At 41.7% G+C, this 20241-nt stretch overlaps 1 protein-coding gene across 2 annotated transcripts; it reads left to right on the forward strand.

Moving 5' to 3' along the window:
* Positions 1-26: 26 nt before the first annotated feature.
* On the forward strand, positions 27-14259 carry slc26a11 (solute carrier family 26 member 11). 2 transcript variants are annotated; one of them, XM_080722250.1, is made up of 15 exons: positions 27-225; positions 757-841; positions 1157-1379; positions 2603-2795; positions 3644-3729; positions 4913-5135; positions 5433-5611; positions 6322-6394; positions 7188-7299; positions 7546-7601; positions 8510-8650; positions 8938-9065; positions 9483-9582; positions 11825-11958; positions 12580-14259. In XM_080722250.1, the coding sequence occupies exons 3-15, from the start codon at positions 1158-1160 to the stop codon at positions 12682-12684; spliced, it is 1752 nt and encodes a 583-aa protein (XP_080578376.1). In that variant the 5' UTR covers positions 27-225; positions 757-841; position 1157; the 3' UTR covers positions 12685-14259. The 2 variants fall into 2 exon arrangements, with proteins under 2 accessions (XP_080578376.1, XP_080578375.1); XM_080722249.1 differs by lacking the exons at positions 27-225; positions 757-841 and having other exon boundaries at positions 1062-1379.
* Positions 14260-20241: the final 5982 nt, after the last annotated feature.

Raw genomic sequence — 20241 nt, forward strand, 5'->3', positions numbered from 1 at the left:
TGATGGTTCTCTGTGACTGTGGGTGACAGTCTATGGTCAGAGTGAGATTGTGCAAAGGAGTAGACCTAATTACTTTCTTTTTGTTCTGCAATGTGATGAATCTGCGGGATCTTTTTGGGGAAGTGGTTTCATCAAGTAAAGGAAGAGACTTGATTGAAAAATCCGTCCATGAACACCACAGCAGAAGTGAAAAATTGTTTCAAGACAAGAGAGGAATCTGACTGGGTAAAATTAACGATTTTTATTATTCTATACTGTTCTAGTCTATTTTATTCTGTTATATTCTGTCATTTGGTCTTCATTCGTATACATGTTTGTTGCCTCTTATTTCATTCAATATCCAATAGTTTTTATTTTTACAAAGCTGCTGTGACAGTAACCCTAGAATGTCTGTGATTTCATTCATTTGTGTCTATGCACATATGTATTTGGAATATACATTAAATGTAATTATGTAAGATCACAGACATTCAATGGCTACTGTGGCTGCTGTTTTTAACTCTGGGTCTTGTGAGGTAAACTTGGTCTGGAAGAGCTGTGCAATGCACTGACTTCAGCCAAAATGTCATGTGATTATAAACATAGAGCCATACCCTGTTTTATTTTCAGAAACAGGCTTTTGTCATATATTATCACTGGGCTCAGTTTTGAAATGACTGCTAAACCTGTGTTATAATTAAGTGGTGTAACATCCAAACAGCCAAACCAACTGTGTGTAAAGTAATCCACGTTCCTGACCGATTTGTTTCATTACAGAGGTCAAAGTTGACTGCATGGATATGAAGACATGAGATCCAACTAGAAAAAGTGCTCCGCGGAGCACAGGTCTCCGCCAGGTCAGGTAGGTTATTGTGGGCCAGCAATGTTGATGGAATATGAAGAATCGGACACATGATCACATGAGTGTGTACCGATTTACGTGATGTTTGGACTAAATCTGTTGGCGTACTGTCAAAAAATGTTTTTGCAAAAATCGGCCACACACACATGGACGGATGGACGGACGGACGGACGGACGGACGGACGGACGGACGGACGGACGGACGGACGGACGTTTTTTTTTACTCCATTTTATTATTGATTAAATTGATTAGTTCAGTTAAATGTTGCACCCCTCACTAGAGACACTTCTCACCCCAACTCCTCCCACTCCCAGTATGACAGACACCATGCCCCTGTTGGGAGGGGTCCCGGCCCAGGACCGGGTGAAGACCCTCTGCTCCTACAGCACCGTGAAGGCATGGCTGCCCATCCTGTCATGGCTGCCGAGGTACAATCTAAGCTGGCTACGGATGGACATCATCGCGGGCCTCACGGTGGGGTTGACCGCCGTCCCACAAGTCCTGGCCTATGCTGAAGTGGCAGGACTTCCTGTGCAAGTGAGTTGGGGGCTGGTTTTGAGTTCAGGGTTCCCACGGTCATGAAATTCCTGGAAATATTTTGAAATTAGAAAAATATTTTTCCAGTACAGGAAAGGTTTTGGAATTGATCAAGGGTCCTGGAAGGCCCTGGAAAAATTAGCTGTGCATTGTCTTTGGTTATTGATTTTGTTAATACCTCGCAACGCGAGGCGTTGTGAGCATGTAGATCTGCTATTTTCACCATGAAACCGTGTTGAACTAAATTCCTCAACTCTTAGTGGGGAACCCTGTGTTTGTGTGTTTGTGTGCTCTGGTGACTTGAGGGTGTCTCTTGAAAACTCTTGATTCCATGTTAAAATCAAGAATGCACAAAACCCCTCTGAGAAGGGTGTTGGTTGGTTGGCTAATCATTTATGTAAACAAAGGTTATGTGTGTATACACACTAGGGCATTCACAAAATATTCGAATATCAAAGTCACTATTCGACGTTGTTCACCAAAGTCGAATATTCGCTTTTTAAAAAAAATGTTTTTATTGTTTTCTCTTTAAAAAAGATATAGTTTATACAGCTTGGCTAGATAGGAAGTCATAAGAATGAGTTGTCAATGCCCCTGGTGGATGAATTTGTTAATGCTCTATACCAGGGGTTCTCAAACCTTTTTAGGCCGTGACCCTCAAAATAAACATATTTGAACTGGGGACCCCCACCCTGACAAGCACTTGGATCCGCAGATAAATATTGTGAAAATAGCGAATACTAATAGCGAATACTAAAAATCACTATTTGTGAATGCCCTAATACACACACGTCGGGTCGACTGTGTGGTATAGTTGAGGGATTAGGATCCCGTTGATATGCCCTATTTGAAGTAGGGCTGGGCATTATAGCGACATTATATCAATATTGTAATATGATATGGCATACAGTAAGTGTTATCTTTTCCTGGTTTTAAAGGCTGCATTACAGTAAAGTGTTGTAATAGCTGACTGTTCTATTATTTGCTTTTATCCGTTATTATATAGGCATTACTGATGATTATTTATAAAAAGAATGTCAATTGTGTAAATGTTTTGTGAAAGTATATTGATATCAATGACTGCTAGTCTATCCCAAAAGATTTGTCATTTTTCTTACACCTGGCCTGCTTCCTGCTCCATCTCGCTCCACTAATATTTACATGACATTTTACTGAGTCAAGAACGACATTAATTCCTGTCCAATTGATATGACTTCCCACAGTATGGCCTCTACTCTGCCTTTATGGGCGGTTTCATCTATACTGTCCTGGGGACCTCCAAGGACATAACCCTGGGTCCCACGGCCATCATGTCCCTGCTGTGCTTCTCAGTTGTGGGGGGACGCCCCAACCAAGCTGTGCTCCTCAGTCTGCTCTGTGGAGCTATTCAGGCAGCTCTGGCCTTGCTGAGGTTAGGTAAGGATGGAGATGTCTGTCAACGGATGTAACACTTTATTGTGAAGTTAGCCTGTCGGCGTGGTGAGGAGAAGACTAGCTGATACAGTGGTTCTGTCTCATTTTCAAGGAAGCTTCCTGTCACCTTGGTACCTAATTAGGAGGACCCTGCATTATTAGCTACCTGTTTTGTCCAAAACGTTACATCAATTGAGACTAGGGATGGGACGATGTGACCAAAGAAATTGCGATTTACGATATTATCGCGATAATCAAAACATCCCCAACATCCATTATAAAAAATAGAAGATCATTGTGAGCTTGTAGATCTGCTATTTTTTGCCAAGGAGATTTGGTAGAGAGTGAAAAAATAAGTATGTTATTTCCAGGTCCGTTTTACCAATTATAGAGGGTTTAAATGGTACCTGATATGCAGCTCGGAGTCTGCAATAAAAGGTGAATTGATGCGTGACGCAGGATAAATTCACAATAAATCTAAATCTCCATGATACAATTATTGTGAGTGTTTTTTTTATCACAATAAACGATAATAGCGATTATCGTCCCATCACTAATTGAGACCCCCCTCCCGGGATCAATTTAGGTCTTGTCTTGTCTTGTCTTGTCTTGTCTTGTCTTGTCTTGTCTTGTCTTGTCTTGTCTTGTGATTCACGTAAAATGCGATGGAGCTCATAGCCACCCCCAATGTAGCAGGTTTGCCTCTGAGCTTTTCTTTGTAATTGTTAGCCATTATGTGTCCTCAACATGCTACCTAACTACAGCAGTAAGAGGAGACCAAGCCAGTGGGTGACTGGATTGCTGCTCAGATCATATCATATGGTGTCTTATGCTGTGGTTTTACCCTACAGGGTTCCTGTTGGACTTTATCTCTTATCCTGTAATAAAAGGCTTCACCTGTGCTGCTGCTATAACCATAGGCTTTGGCCAGGTCAAGGTGCGACACGCACGCACGCACGCACGCACACACACACAAACACACACACACACACACACACACGCGCGCACTCGCACACGCACGCATAAGGTAGTTTTAGGTCATGTTATTCCCATTTAAGAGAAAGTTATACATATACATGCCTCCTTATTGCTCTTTGAATGAAAATATCTTGTTGTTTGAAGCGTTAAAAAACCTTACAATATTCACTTTGATTGATATTCTATTTCAATACAAAAAAACAAACAATCCTTTCTCCCGCGTCTCCACTTGAATGGGAGGAAGTGCAGTCCATGGCACCATCCCTGACACCACATTAGAAGTCTGGCCACGACACTAATGGTTTCCGTTACAGCATAAATATACTTCTCATACAGTTGCAATGGAACAAAATAATAAGAAATAAATCATATAAACAAAAGTAATTTCAAATAATAATTATGGCTGTTTAAGTTAATACGTATGGCTTGTGCTGTACTTGTTGTTGCCTCGTTTATGACTTTAATGGGGTTTTCATATAGGTTATCACCCGAGCTGGATTCTTGAACAGTGTGTGTACATACATAGCAGGTGTGGTGTAGCTGGGGTGCATCATTCGAAATTAACACGGGTGGGAATGATGGTATGCCAACCAATAAAAGTACTTAGAGTTTGGAGGCAACCATGCTAGAAAATAAGTCTGAAGCCACTGGACACTCCCAGACCATTTGAAAGAAAGCATGTGATACACAAGAAAACAATTGGCACTACTTAACGTCTTCATAACACAGCCTGCAGGGAGTCAGATGTTCTGGGAACAGAGTTCAGATGGATGGTCTGGATTCCTGAAAATTAGCAGGATATTAGACCAGACTGTGTCCCATTGTTTTTATTGCACCCAGTTAACCACTTGAACCCTTGCGTCCTGATCCTGGGCATGTCATTATATGTGAACATTTGGCAAAAAAAAACTTTGTACCGGGCACCACACTCCCTCAGGTCCTCTGCACGTCGAGTTTGAAGTCGGTCGGTTGGGTAGTTTTCGATATGGACAGATATACGCACACTCACACAAAAACACTCACGTGCACACAGAAATGTTGTGTATTTGTAGAATCACGATTATTATAATTTATATTATCATTATTGTTTCCCTGTCAGCATACTAGTTTGTTAGTTGATATTGTGTACCTTTTGTGTCCAGAACATACTGGGGCTCAAAGGTATTCCCCAGCAGTTCTTTCTGCAGGTTTACTACACGTTCTACAAGCTCCCTGAGGCTAGGATAGGAGACGTGGTCCTGGGGCTGCTGTGTCTTGCTCTGCTGGTCATGTTAATGTTGATGAAGAAGAAACTAGGACCTCCTCCTGAGGACTCTCCCACCTCCTCCAGAGTTGCCAGGAAAATAGTTGCGGGCATTGCTACTGGTCAGTGTTGGTGTCTGTACTTCCTTTTTTTTGCCAAAAATTGCAGATCTACAAGCTCCAGGGACATTGACAACTCATTCTTATGACTTCCTATCTAGCCAAGCTTTATAAACTATAGATTTTTTAAAGAGAAAACAATAAAATAAAATAAGCAAATATTCGACTTCGGTGAACAACGTCGAATAGTGACTTTGATATTCGAATGTTCGAATATTAGAATATTTGGTGAATGCCCTACTACAAGCACACTGTTTTCACCAGTTATGACTTCTTTATCTTGTCTCCTGTCATGCGCAGTGCGCAACGCTCTGGTGGTGGTAGCTGCGTCCTTAGTGGCGTTCTCATGGGATGCATATGGTTCCCAAATCTTCACCATCACTGGGGAAACCCCAGAGGGCCTCCCTCCGTTCGAGCCCCCACCCACCACGGACACAACGCCAAATGGCACCGTCATCTCCTTTGGAGAGATCGTAGAGGTAAGCAGCAGTCGGTGCGTCACAGCGGTGCTATCATAATAACGCTTCTCTGATTTAATAACAAGAGCATGACGACTGATTAACCCATTCAGGCCTAGAATTATTGAATGCTTTAACCAGTGAAAAATAGCAGATATACAAGCTCACAGCGTGGCACCGAGTGCCGCGCTGCGAGCTTGTAGATCTGCTATTTTTGAAAAAGTCTTGAAGATGTGTGCAAATCTTTGAATATGTGTATTTTCAAAGCGAAAGTTTGTAACTCAAATTTTGCTTCTGGGTGGTCCCTGGAACTAAATATTTTGAGATGGGGGTCCGTGGCCAAATACATATCATTTTGGGGGTCCTTCACATGAAAAGGTTTGAGAACCACTGACATAGTAGTCTCTCAAGAACAGACCAACTGAGCTCCTTTTAAGTGAAAAGGACCTTTTCTTTGACGATGGCAATAGCCAGATTGCTGACATAGAAACAGGTTTTTCAAAAAAATCTTAGAAGGATTCAAAAGACACTTATAGAATCGGGTCAAAATTCTAATTTTCACGATCTACAAGCTCGCAGCGCGGCACTCGGTGCCGCGCTGTGAGCTTGTATGTCTGCTATTTTTCAATAGTTAAAGCATAAAATAATGATACACCATAATGTGTACCCGTTCTAAACAAGCTCTTTTGCTCTCTCTCTTTCTCTCCCACTCTGCGTCTCTACTGGGACAGGGTTTTGGGGGTGGGCTGGCTGTCATTCCCTTTATGGGTCTGCTGGAGAGCATCGCCATTGCTAAAGCCTTCGGTGAGTTTATTATTACACTTGACAGTTGCATTTTGTTTCCTCTCTCTCTACTATCTTTAAGGCAAAGGTCAGGGTCACAGTGCAAGGTCAAAGTTTAGCCCTATGCTTATATTTGGGTAATTTTTACAATGAATCTAACAGCATGTGGCAGTGGGGGTCTCTCGTAGTACCATATTTGATCACAGCGGGGTCCTGTGTGTTGCGGGTCGTCTGCTAGGTGTAAGGTGTGTGTGTATATTTGGCTGTAGTCGGGAACTGGCTGTCGCCTACAGTAGGTCAAGTTCAAGCCAATCAGTGTACAGTTGAATGTTGCTGTAGGAGAAGTGTGGGGTGGAAGTGGCAGGAGACATGGCCTACTCATATTTGCATTTGTTAAATACCATGTTCTTTAACATTAATGGCCACAGCTGATGTTTTTTGAAGGGATTATTGTCAATGCATGCCACAAGGGACCCCCGCTGTTGTTTGACGGCTTAAGGTATTTTGGCCTCAACTATTAACAATCAGGTTAAACAAAGCCTCATGTTTTATAGAAAATATAATGTGGTTTATTCCAATTTGTATAGTTTTCTTTACAGAGACAGGGAGAGGGAGACACCAGACACAGAGTAGGACTCAATCCATAGACCAGCTTGTGGAAAATGTGTCTTAACCACTATTAGTATATCTGTCCAACCTTTATGCTCTGTTTGTAAATGGAAATGTGTTCCTTATGAAATACTTGAAAAAACATGGAATTATGGTTACGATTCATTGCTGATTGGCTGACCTTGGCTTCTGGTCTTGTTCTTAGCCAGTCAGAATGATTATAGGATTGATGCCAACCAGGAGCTGTTTGCCATTGGTTTGACAAACATCATGGGCTCCTTCGTGTCAGCCTACCCAGTCACTGGTAGCTTTGGAAGGTAGGTGTGTGTGTGTGTGTGTGTGTGTGTGTGTGTGTGTGTGTGTGTGTGTGTGTGTGTGTGTGTGTGTGTGTGTGTGTGTGTGTGTGTGTGTCTGTGTGTGTGTGTGTGTGTGTGTGTGTGTGTGTGTGTGTGTGTGTGTGTGTGTGCGTGTGCTGTGCGCGTGCGCGTGTGTGCGTGCGTGTGTGCGTACACAACATTGTAGACAGGCACAGTGTGTTAATCATATGTCATCTTTTCATTCAGGACAGCTGTAAATTCTCAAACTGGTGTGTGCACTCCAGCTGGCGGGATCGTCACTAGTAAGTCACAATACCTACTGTATGACACCTTAGTGACAATTTAGAATATTCATATTCATTATTTATTCATGTTGTGTGTGTCAACTCCAGTCCTCAGGGACCAAGGCAGGGCAGGGCAAGTTTATTCGTATAGCAATGTGCTTTATATAAGGCATAAAAGGGCATTGAAATGCTTTTAAAAGCATAAAACACTGACATGAAACTGGAATACTTTATCAGGGTCTGGCATAAACTGAATAGTCACCTCTTCAGGCTCCACCTTAACCTGTAGTACTTGACGACTATGCAGTCTTGTGCAAAAGTCAAAATGTAATTTATATGGCATTTAAACATACAGGTTTCTTTTTTTTTTTCTTTTTTACATATTACTATTTGGACATATAATATAATAGGTTCTTGGTTTACCTATGATCCTAGGCACTACACTGTCTATGCGTTTTATGCATGACATGTATTGACGTTGCTTATTGTAAATCGCTCTGGATATTGATAAAGAGGCTCTGCAAAATACCTAAATTGTAAGAAATGTTAAAGATTATTAAGATGTTACCAGACATATTGGTACTGGGAGGTGGAGATCTCTGACATGTTTGGGTACTGAACAAAAGACTAGTGGTGTCTGAGATATCAGAATCAGAGCTTCGACCACCAAAATGGCCAATAAATGCACTACCTTATTAGAGTGGTAGAATGACTCTCTCCTCTCTCTCTCTCTCTCTCTCTCTCTCTGTCTCTCTCTCTCTCTCTCTCTCTCTCTCTCTCTCTCTCTCTCTCTCTCTCTCTCTCTCTCTCTCTCTCTGTCTCTCTCTCTCTCTCTCTCTCTCTCTCTCTCTGTCTCTCTCTCTCTCTCTCTCTCTCTCTCTCTCTCTCTCTCTCTCTCTCTCTGTCTCTCTCTCTCTCTTGTTTAGGCGTGCTAGTGTTGCTTTCCTTGGCGTTCCTTATGCCAGCATTCTACTACATCCCAAAAGCTTGTTTGGCAGCGGTCATTATATGTGCTGTAGCCCCTATGGCGGATTACCATGTAGTAGCCAAGCTGTGGAGAATACGCAGTAAGTGTGTATGGTTTTTAAATGCCCTCTTAACTCATGCAGGTAGTTGGTGCATATTTTACATCATACCTGTTTTACTGACCCAGGACCTTGTATGTTGCATGCACATGCCCCTCTATTTACTGTCCCTGTTCCCTGTATTGTTTACTAGTAAAAAAAGAATAATGCTCATATTTTAAGCTTGTGTTACTTTGCGTATCATTAAACATAACAACTTATGCTTAAAATGTTGTTGTTTAATGTGTTTGACACAAGCTTAAAATGATGTTGTTTAATGTGTTTGACAGAGCTGGACCTGCTGCCTTACTTTGTGACACTACTGGTTTGCCTCTGGGAGATCCAGTATGGCATCATTGGAGGGGTGGCTGTGTCTGGAGTGCTGCTGCTCTACAACATAGCCAGGCCCAAGTTAAAGGTGCTGGAACCTAATGTAAACTAGCTTGGGTTACTTTGGGATTTGCATGCTCTGCACACATACTGTACAGTATGTCCACAAGACTCCGACTGCACACTCATCATTAACACTACACACAGTAAGCAGGATAAAATAGCCAGTGACAGGTAAAGACTGGCTGCCATGGCAACGGGTATCGTGCCCACACAGGTTGGTGTAAATGGAAAGTAGCATCCCTTAGACCAGGGGTCTTCAACAGGGGGTCCGGGACCCCCTGTAGAGAGGGTGGTTTCTCTTAACAATCAGGTCACTCTGCAGTATGTGTGTCTGTGCATGCATGTACCATGTGCACATTTGTATGAGTTTATATGTGTCCAATTGTCCATTTGCATTTGTCTATGTACCCAACTCTTAACTGTGTGTATATATTGTTTACAGGTTTCTGATCACGATGTGCTGTTGATGGAGCTGGGCAGTGGACTGAGTTTTCCTGCCACAGAGCACCTCAGTCATGTCATCCACACCCAGGCTCTACAAGGTAATGATCTGCCTGCTGTCCTCCTATTGGGGTACCATACATGTGGAGACATTGCCATGCCATATTATACCATAGCAATACCATATTAGACCATAGACATAGAAAGGTAGACGCCTCCTTCGGCTCTGGTGCATATGCATCGGGGGACCAAGGGAATCCGTGTGCATCGCTTCCATGTGCGTCACACATACGGACGTTCCTAGGCCAATCAGAGGCAGGTGGGGGCGGGTATTTTCGTACGCAGCCTGTAAGAACAGCTGAGCTGCGCAGCCGCGCAACATCATAAAATGGATGGATTCATAAGTCACGGAAAAGACGTGTTGTGATTGGCCAGTAGTCACTTTCACTGGCAGCTATCCCTTGGTTTTTCCAGGAAGTCCGGGCTACTTATTGTTGCATGTCGCTCCAATGAACTGCAGAGGTGAATGAGGCATCTAGCTTTTTATATCTGTGGTTTAGACCACCTGTAAAAGACATGCACGATTTATGTGAGCTGAGCGCCACTGTGTGGTGGAAATGTGGTACTGCAAAAATGTATTTTATAGTAGATCTGGCTAAACAAAGCCATGTGATCAATTAATCATTAAATAGTATATGTTCACATGCAAGGATATGCATATTTGGTGCCTTGCTATCTGTTAGACACGGAATGAAAACAAAAGACAAAAGGGTGGAGTAGAGGTAAAACACTCACCATGGCAGAGGCTTTGGTTCAATATGCACCGTTGCCTCCAGCACAAACACAAAACACTTTAGGTTTCCAGAAAGTGACATGTGCACATTTTAGGGCTGCAAATCTTTGGGTATCCCACAATTAGATTCAGATTCAGATTCTTGGGGTCACAATTCTTTTTTATTTTCCGATTCTTTCAAATCCAAACGATTATTTTCCGATTTAAAAACAATTCTCGATTCAAAACAATTCTCTATTCAATTCATAGGATATCAGGATCTACTCCAGTCTGCTGGCATGAAAGCAGAGTAGATCTACATAGCTTTTATAATTGTAAAGGTTTATCAACTTATTGCTATAATGTAAAGGTAAATCCAAGACAACATGTCTGATTTATTCATGCTTGCACACATTCTTTTAACTTGTACAAACACAACATATAATATCTTCTGAGTCTGACACTCAAGCTACACAGTCACAAGAATGTTACATTAAAGTAATAAAACTGCTGTAAAATAAATAAAAATCTATTTTTGGAAAATGAGAATCGATTCTGAATCGTACCATGTTATAAACTCGATTCGAGTTCAAATCGATTTTTTCCTGCACACCTAGCACATTTCCTGTTCCAGTTCAGTTTCTTATAGGTTTATGTGATTGGCTCGGCATCAGATTTGACACAGAAACACATGACACTTTCACATGTGTTTACGGTTCAAATCTGCAGAGCCAGGGGGCACGGTGGCGCAGTGGTTAGCGCATGATGGAGGGGAAAGGAACTGGTTGGAATAACGTGTTCCTTCCACGTGCTACGTCCATCCCAGGGAAATCCCCACTGTCAGGTGAAAAGATACAACTTGGACTACCCATGCATTGAAGGAAGCATGAGGTTTGTCCGCTGTGGGTGAATATGGGTTACAAAATCGTGGGATAAAAATGATTAATAAAAAAAGAAATCTGCAGAGCCAATCAGACAAAACTATAGGAAAGTTAACAGGAACAGGACATGTGTATGCCACTATCTGGAAAACCCAGAGCTACAGTAATGATCACATGCAGGAGTCACTACACCAGTGACTCCTACGCGTTGGTTTTTGCTTCTGTGTTCTGCAATGAGGGGAACTGTCCTGGGGAAAATGTCTTGATATACAATAAAGAAATTATCTGCACTCTCTTAAGAAGTTTTTCATTAAGATCAGCAGCAGGAGAAGCAGCAGAGAAACGTCACGTTTTGGCCACGTAGGCCTTCCACTAAAAACGTCTTAAGAGAGCGCAGATATTTCCTTTATTGTATAATGGTGCATCCGGTTTATCCTCAAGAGACCATACTTCTAGACTGCCCTTTCAAGTTGAGTGTGCCTTTCCTCTGGAACTGAGTTGCCTTGAAAATGTCTTGTTGTCAGGTGAAATTGAAAATAAATGTTTGGTGACTGCCATGTGTACTGGATGAGGCATGTGGTTGTCTGCAACCTCCCCAAGCCAAGAAATTGGTAGAACAAATATATAAGAAAAACCGTTGTCACCAGTACAGTCCTCTCTCTTCAAGTTCTCTCTCCCTCTCTCCTCCAGCCTCTCCACCCCGGTCAGTTGTCCTAGACTGCCATCATGTCAGTACCATAGATTACACAGTGGTTAGCGAACTCGGAGACCTGCTGAGACAGTTCAAACTACGGGGAACAAGCATGGTCTTCGCCAGGCTGCAGGTACAGCCATCACCTTTTCTGTATTCCAGTTAAAGTAGAGTCATGCAATGTATCAGTTGAGGAACATCAATCTACCATTATTCCTTTGAGCTAATTGGAAAATGTAATTATGTTAATGCCAACATAAGTCTATCTCTGTAGTTCTGACTATCATACAGTATGTATCTACCCTTGGCCCAGTTCACCTCCGGAACAACCAGATCTTTATTTTATTGTTGTTTGGGACAAGATCAACACAATCCTGAGTTATTTTTTGTGTTCAATCTGTGTTTTGAGATATTTTAGTATTTTAGCATGAACTATGGTGCATTTTGCATCATAATTATGATGCATCATGCTGCATCATATGATGCAAAATGGTTGTCCCAGAGGTGAACTGGGCCTTTAACTCACATCCCCAAAGACCAGCTCAGTGGGGGATCCCCGGCCGGGTCATACCAAAGACTGTAAAAATGGGACCCAGACCCAATGCCTCCCTGCTTGGCACTTGTGGGGGTTAGATCAACACTACTGATTCCCGAGCGCGGCACAGAGATGGGTCTAAATCTCGCGTACATCAATGTATGAAGGACTTTAGGACTTTTTTGACTTTATCTGTTTGTCTTCTTTCTCTTTTCTCAGCCTTCTGTTCTGGAGGTTCTCCTAGCAGCAGATCTACCAGGTCTCCGGCATTCAGACACTGTGGAGGCAGCGCTGCAGAGCCCACTCAGCACCATTATACAATAACCTGTAAGACACCCTGAGGGCGAGAAACGACTCGCGCTGAAACATCAGTGCTTCTTAATACGGAACAGTTAAGAAGCAGGAGTTACACTATTAATCTGGCTGGTCGAATCATCATTGTGATGTCAGAACAGGTCAGCTATATCCACCTCTGGAGTCCGTGAGGTCAGGTGTAGCCGTATTGGCAAGCTCCATATATGGAGATGTCTAGGCCATATATGGAGCGTGATATGAGGCGTGATGCACAGACGGACATGAGCTTCATGTTTTCATATTAAATGCGACTTACGGTCAGTTTGTGTATCTCGGGCCAAACAGAACACAGTGGTGTTCAACAGGAATTACAACGGTATAGATTTATTATGCTAGCTGCCAAGTGGTTTGATGGCAGCTACCCACCAAGTGATAACTCGATTTTCTAACACTGTTTTCACCTTTGCATCTGCCACACTGTTGAAATAATAGTTGATTTATTACATTACTACATTCTAATTGCACTACAAAATCGGACCTGAATTTCAGTTTCTTCTTTTGTCCCTTTTTCAAAGTTTTCATTGTCTGATTATATAATCACATTTTAAAGCGTGTACAACATTTTTTTATATTAACCTTTTTTATTGAAGTATTTAGTGTCTCTTCAGACAGAGAAAGAGTAGGAACTGAATCTATAAAGGACAGGAGGGATCCGTGGGAATAATATTGAGGCTACATCCACTAAGATATTTTGCTTTGAAAACATAACTTTTGCTACATTTGCACCTACAAGCATCCATACTGAGGCTACATCCACACACTAAGATGTTTTTGTTTGAAAACTTTTGCTACATTTCATTAATTCGTTTGCACCTACTACAGTAGCATCCAGACCAGACAACTCTCGCGTTTCTGAAGCCTTAAAAAGGAGACTTTTGAAAACACTGCTGAACCTTTTTTGTTTTGAAAATGCCGGACGGTGTACACAGACATACGTTTGCTTCCTGATTGGGTCTTATCCGTCATGGCATGGCCTGCATCAAAACAGTTTTTTGCTATCTGATTGTGTTAAACAACGTCAAACTCACCAATATTGCGGCTCTATGGAAAGCTTGAATTATGCTCTTTCTATCTGCAAAGTGTTTGTTTCAGAACGATCCACCATAGACATGTTATGAGCTACTTTCTGTCAAGAAAAGTTTGGAAGCGCTCGTGGGAAGTCACTCAGCGGTCCTGTGTACCACCTGGTTCTAAATGTAATGCAGGAGGCAGTAGGACGTTACGGTATTGAAGACAATCGCTTCCAAAGTTCAACACTAGAGCATAATTCAAGCTTTCCATAGAGCTGCAATATTGGTGAGTTTGACATTGTTTAACACAATCAGATAGCAAAAAAACTGTTTTGATGCATTGAATCCCTATGGGAGGTATTGCAACCCTAGATTCATCAGATTAAAAAAGAATCTAGTGTTGCTATTTGCAGCTACTATCACATGACCTTTTTCCTGGAAGACCAACAGAACATCTGGACGTTACCTGTGGTGAATTCAACATGAATAAAGGGCCATTCCCAGCGGTCAAGATAAAGATAAAGATTAAAAGAATCTTTCACAATTGAACTGGATGGGAGTGGATGGTAGCGTCCAGTGTGGGCGCTACCATCCACTTCAATTGAGAACAATATTGTTTTATCTTTATCTTTATCTTGCCCGGTGGGAATGACCCTTAAGGAATTACATGCATTGCTGTTATGCAGTAAAATTATGTTGTAAAAAAAAAACAACACTAATTTGCAACAATTGTAAAACACTTAATTATGATTCTTTTTAAATGTAGAGATTGTAGAAATTGTGATCTGTTTGTTACTAAACAGTTTTCATTAAAAAAAATAAAAAATAAAATAAAACGTTTAGCGCGTGTGTGTGTGTGTGTGTGTGTGTGGGGTGGGGGTGGGGGGGGGGGGGGGGGTCTTTGCCAGGCTGACAGACCTGACTTTCACCCCTGTGCATCTGTGCGCAGCTAATCTTCGACACCGCTGGATCGATTGCTAATGCCATCACACTCTGCTGAGGAGGCTCATTTTACAAAAAGAAATGCTTGCAAAACATACTACTTACCTGTAATTGGCTTAAAATATTAGGGGCCTATTTCTTACAAATAAATGCTACTGTATCACTTCACCTATTCTGCACACTACAAACGTGAAAGGCTGCTCACTATGTCCTATATAATGCTTTTCTCACCCTAGGTTCCACATCTTTGTCAGATACTGAAATGATACAGTCGGTAATTCTAGTGATTATCAACTTCTTTGTTGCAGCTTCAAAACAGTTCCCTGACACAAATTTAACGGATGCCTATATTAACAAATAGGCATCCATCCGTATTAGATCCAATGTTTTCTTTTTTTTTTTTAAAGATTAGTTTTTGGGCTTTTATGCCTTTAGGCCTATTGACAGGACAGTAGACTGACAGGAAATGGGGAGAGAGATTGGGAGTGACACACAGCAAAGGTCTGTCAGGCATCAGAGCCTATGTGGTATGTGCCTGGACCGGTAGTGGACCGGTAGGCCAGTGGGTGGCCCCAATACAAAGTTCTTAAGCCAAATAGTCAGTGTTGGTGTTGGAAATAGTTATAGGCGATATAATGAACACCATTAGTGTGTATAGGAACACCTGAAAGGCCTAAAGCAGGGGTCTTCAACAGGGGGTCCGGGACACCTAGGGGGTCCTCAGAATTACTACAGGGGGTCCTTGTTGTGTGACAGAAGGTTCCCCCCCCCTTTTTTTATATTAACCACTTGAACCCTAGCGTCCATATTCTGAGAACTTTAGCCAAAAATAGCAGATCGGCTATTTTTGGCAAAGGGTTTTGGAGGGGGAAAAGAGCAGACTAAGTACAGTGAAAGGTCAAGTTTATTAAGTATTGATGGTTCAAGTGGTTAGATAACTGAAAACATAAATTTGAATCCAAAATAAACTGATGATCGTGCTGTCAAACAATGAAACTATATGGAATCTATGATAAGGTTGTGGGGGGTCCCGGTCCCTGCTTCATCTCTCAACTAAGGGGTCTCTGGCCTGAAAACTTTGAAGACCCCTGGCCTAACGTAAAGGTTTTAAGGAAGATACTATAGTGAGGAGGACATAGGCGTGCTCGCTGCTGTTGTCCAAGGAACACATTTTGAAATGCACCCTTAACCCACATCCACAATACAAAGACGACAACTATTTGCACAGTGCAGAAAACAGGTCTTGTTTTGCTCTGCTCTTCCTGCTACAGGGATGTCTTCCTTCACTGCATTCTCAACCTGTGTGACCTGATGACCACCTGCTCTCCTGTAATTCTCACACCACTTCACCTCATGGATGTTAAGGTGGTTATCAGTTTGAAGTAGTGGTGTCTTATGCAGGGGCGTCACAGGGGGGGAAAAGTGGGACTGAGTTACTAGGGCCCAAGGTGGAGGGGCCTTAATTATTTTATACTTTAGCTATTGAAAAATAGCAGATCTACAAGCTCACAGCGCGGCACCGAGTGCCGCGCTGCAAGCTTGCAGATCTGCTATTTTTTAAAAGTTGTGAAAATTTCTGCAAATCTTTGAATATATGTATTTTTTAAGCGAACATTTGTAACTCAAATTTTGCTTCTGGGGGGTCCCTGGAGCTAATTATTTTTAGATGGGGGTCTGTGGGCAAATACATATCATTTTGGGGGTCCTTCACATGAAAGGCTTGAGCACCACTGACATAGAAACAAGGATTTGAAATATTCAAAGACCTTTTCACGATTTTTCAAAAATAGCTAAAGCACAAAATAACGAGTAATAATGCGTTCCCAGTCTAAATGGGTTAAACCCCGTCCCCCTATGAACATTCATGGGGGGCCCGCAGTGAATCCGTGTACCCAGGGCCCAGAATTTGGAGTGACACCCCTGGTCTTATGACTTCAGTAGTTTATTTCCCCAACTATCAGCTCACTCACTTTGCTACTCTACATCATTCGCAGGTTTTGCTCGAGGAGGGCACCTCGTTCTGTTTCCAGTTATCCCCCCCCCCCCCCCCCTTCAGGTCCTCAGGGCACAATGTAGCAGACTGAATCAGCTGCCCAATGATGCAAGTAGCCTCAAAATATTCATATTATTTTCCTAATATATAACTACGTAAAAACTAAATAGTTCATGTCCAATAACTATTCACTGTCTTTAGCCTGAATACCTGCTTAGCCCATTTGAAAAGAAGATGCTCTTTTAGTTTACTTGAGTGAATCAGCTGACATGGATAGTTGCTCTGCTGAGCTCAGCTGTTCAGTTTCCCAAACAGTGGGTCGGGACCCAATTGTGGGTCGCGGACACATTTTTATGGGTCACGACTAATAGTACAAGTCTTATTTTATTTTCCTACAAAAAAATAAAATGTATATTTAAAAGAGGGAAAATCTTTTGAAATATATCATTTATTTTTTAGGGGGAAAAAATGACGAATTTTATAATTGTTCAAACAAACAAACAAACACATCTAAGAAATTCCATAAATAAAATATAGTAATGATTAAGAAAATAGACAATCTACAAGCTCTCAATGCGGCGCGAAGGGGGCTTGTAGATCTGTTATTTTCACTAGTTGGACATTGAGGTGTGTGAGATTTACGCTTTAAATGTGATTGGGCTGCTTATCACCTAACCTACTTTATATCACCTCAGGCTATGTTTGACTACTGTGTTTGAATTGCATTAGAGGGTACATTTTAGATAATATAAGTTTGCAAAAGACATTCCCCATTCCAGTACAGCCTTTCAGTATTAGGTGAATGTGTTATGTCAATAGACTTTTACCACTAAAACACAAATAAGGAAGTTTAAGTTTGGGACATACAGTAATGGAAGAATTTAAATGTACACATTTACGGGAAGTAATGTATGTCATGTATGTTCTCAATAAATCATGATTAGAAGTGGCAGGCATTCAAACACTAAATCACATCCGTCAAGAAATAAAATAGGTCAGCTGATGAAGTGCAACCTTGTTTCCAGGTTTATGACATTATGGTTCAACCGTCCAGTTTGTATTAACTCCAAGGACAACTATGTATCCGTTGTAAATACCTAAGGAGACAAAGGCTGCAAAGACACAAGATGACAATATCCATACACAGGTTGCCCAACAAAGGCTTACAATTAATATAATTAACAAGGCAACCTCTGAAATGTAGGATAAATAAAGGTTTTGATTGATTGAAGACTATTAGAAGTTTGCATAGGAAAAGGTAGAGTTTCATGACAGTACAGTTCACAGGTACACTGTCAACTAAAAGGAGATCCAAGAAAGCCTTTCTGCTTATTTACATAGGAAACCTTTGTAAATAATTAATCGTTGAGCTGAAACAAAGCAGTACCATCAGGAAAAAGCAGCGAACATTTACCTTCACATTCTGTGACTAAAGGTGATTAGATGACAAAAAGGGCCAGACTGTGCAAAACTACCATGAAAGGTTTGAACAGGTTTGGCTCTTCAAAAGGACATCAAGGTCTTGCATGACTGTGGCCGCATTAGACATATTGACTCAGGGTGTATTTGAAATATGTCATTTTTGTTTGCCAATTTCATCTGCTAAGGATGAGTTAATTATTCACAACCTTTGACATCATGCTCCTTAATGTTTTTTTGTCTCACGTGATATGGTCCCTATGACACCAACGGTATTATAAATTCTCACCTCCAGGCTGCATCTCTATTCTACCACAACCTCTCTGCAAGGTAAGAAGAGACATAACTTACGTTTTGTTTGAGAAAATACGTTTTTTAAATGTAGGCCTACTTACTTTTCAACAAGGGTAGGCAAAATAAACCTGGGCTTTAGCCTACACCTTTTTGGTGCCACTGACATTAGTGGACTTAACTGTATGTATGTATATTTGCAATTTTTAATGGGCAAAAATATAAATGTACAACTAAACTACTACTATGGGGCATATTTTTGCAATTACAGTTTTCTAGTGGCGTAGAAGCACTGAACCAGATATGTTAGTTTTCTTTATATTGCTAAATCTGTCTAAAGATGTATTTATTTTTTGTATATTTTCAGAAGGTTGGTGTCAGATCTCCAGGATGGTATCCATGGTGAGAATATCAGATGTTCTTTTAGTCCTGTTCATACAGACAGTTACTGGACAGCCCAGCCCAGGTAAACTGCCTCTAAAGTCCTCATATTAGGATAGATATAAGGATCAAATATTAAATTATGTATAGATATATTTATATCTATATATATACATTTTTGGTGCCAACAGAGCCTTTACACACTTGTAGATTCACAGAACGTTTTTTTACTCAGTTCAGCCAGTGGCCAACACTACAGCAATACCAAGGCCATCGACCAATCCCATCGTACAAGTGAATGTCAGCACAATACCAACACCTGACAACATCACAGCTGTTGAAGGTGGGATTCGTCTGGTGAATGGAGGGAACATCTCCTGTTCTGGCAGAGTGGAGATCTATTTCCGTGGACAGTGGGGGACGGTGTGTGATGATGCCTGGGACCTGAATGATGCCCAGGTGGTGTGTAGACAGCTGGGCTGTGGAAGGGTTCTGTCAGCACCCCACAGTGCACGTTTTGGACAGGGCAGTGGGCCCATCTGGTTGGATGATGTCCGCTGTGCAGGCAGTGAATCAAAGCTCTCAGAGTGCAGCCATCCAGGGTTGGGAACCCACAACTGTGGTCACCAAGAAGATGCTGGTGTTGTCTGTGAAGGTAAATGTGAATACACATAGCATTATGAACGGCTGTGTTCCTCTTTGTTTTACCATTTGTTAGAATTGCATTGACCTCAATGTGTACAAGATTGTTGTCCCTGCACACTGTGCAGTGTTGTTTGATTGTGCCATATTGACAACACTACATTCTATGTTTTTACTCTCTCTCTCTCAGCTGGTTCTCCAGTGAGACTGGTGAATGGTATCTCTGACAACCCCTGTTCTGGCAGAGTAGAGATCTACCATGGTGGCCAGTGGGGGACAGTGTGTGACGATAGCTGGGATCTGAGAGATGCCCAGGTGGTGTGTAGACAGCTGGGCTGTGGTAGGGCCGTGTCAGCAACATCTGCAGCTTATTTTGGACAGGGCAGAGGACAGATCTGGTTGGATGATGTGGTCTGTTCAGGAAATGAGACGTCTATAACAGAATGTAGACATCAAGGGTTTGGGTCGCACAACTGTGGTCACAGTGAAGATGCTGGTGTCATCTGTGAAGGTAAATCCATGTACAATATACACTGAATTTAATCTACTCATGTAATAATATAACTGGAGAATATTATGTTATTTGTGTGCACAAATGTAAACCTCTCAAAATGAAGCAGATTTTGCATAAAAATACTGTACGCAATGAAAATTATTCCATGTTAAATTGTTTATACCAGGGGTTTTCAACAGGGGGTCTGGGACCCCTAGGGGGTCCTCAGAGTTACTACAGGGGGTCCTCCAAATCTTTGTGTGATAGAAACCTTTTTTATATTAACCACTTGAACCCTATCATCCATATTCTGAGAACTTTAGCCACAAATAGCAGATCTACAAGCTCACCACGCC

The sequence above is a fragment of the Nannobrachium achirus genome, assembly GCF_963921795.1.
Source record: "Nannobrachium achirus genome assembly, chromosome: 3".
NCBI classification, from domain to species: Eukaryota; Metazoa; Chordata; class Actinopteri; order Myctophiformes; family Myctophidae; genus Nannobrachium; species Nannobrachium achirus.

Bases quoted from the DNA above. Each gene is read 5' to 3' on its own strand.
- slc26a11 (XM_080722249.1), top strand. From the start codon at position 1,104: ATGTTGCACCCCTCACTAGAGACACTTCTCACCCCAACTCCTCCCACT. The intron at 6,395-7,187 runs GTGAGTTTATTA...TCTTGTTCTTAG, and splicing joins CGCCATTGCTAAAGCCTTCG to CCAGTCAGAATGATTATAGG. The intron at 7,602-8,509 runs GTAAGTCACAAT...TCTCTTGTTTAG, and splicing joins AGCTGGCGGGATCGTCACTA to GCGTGCTAGTGTTGCTTTCC.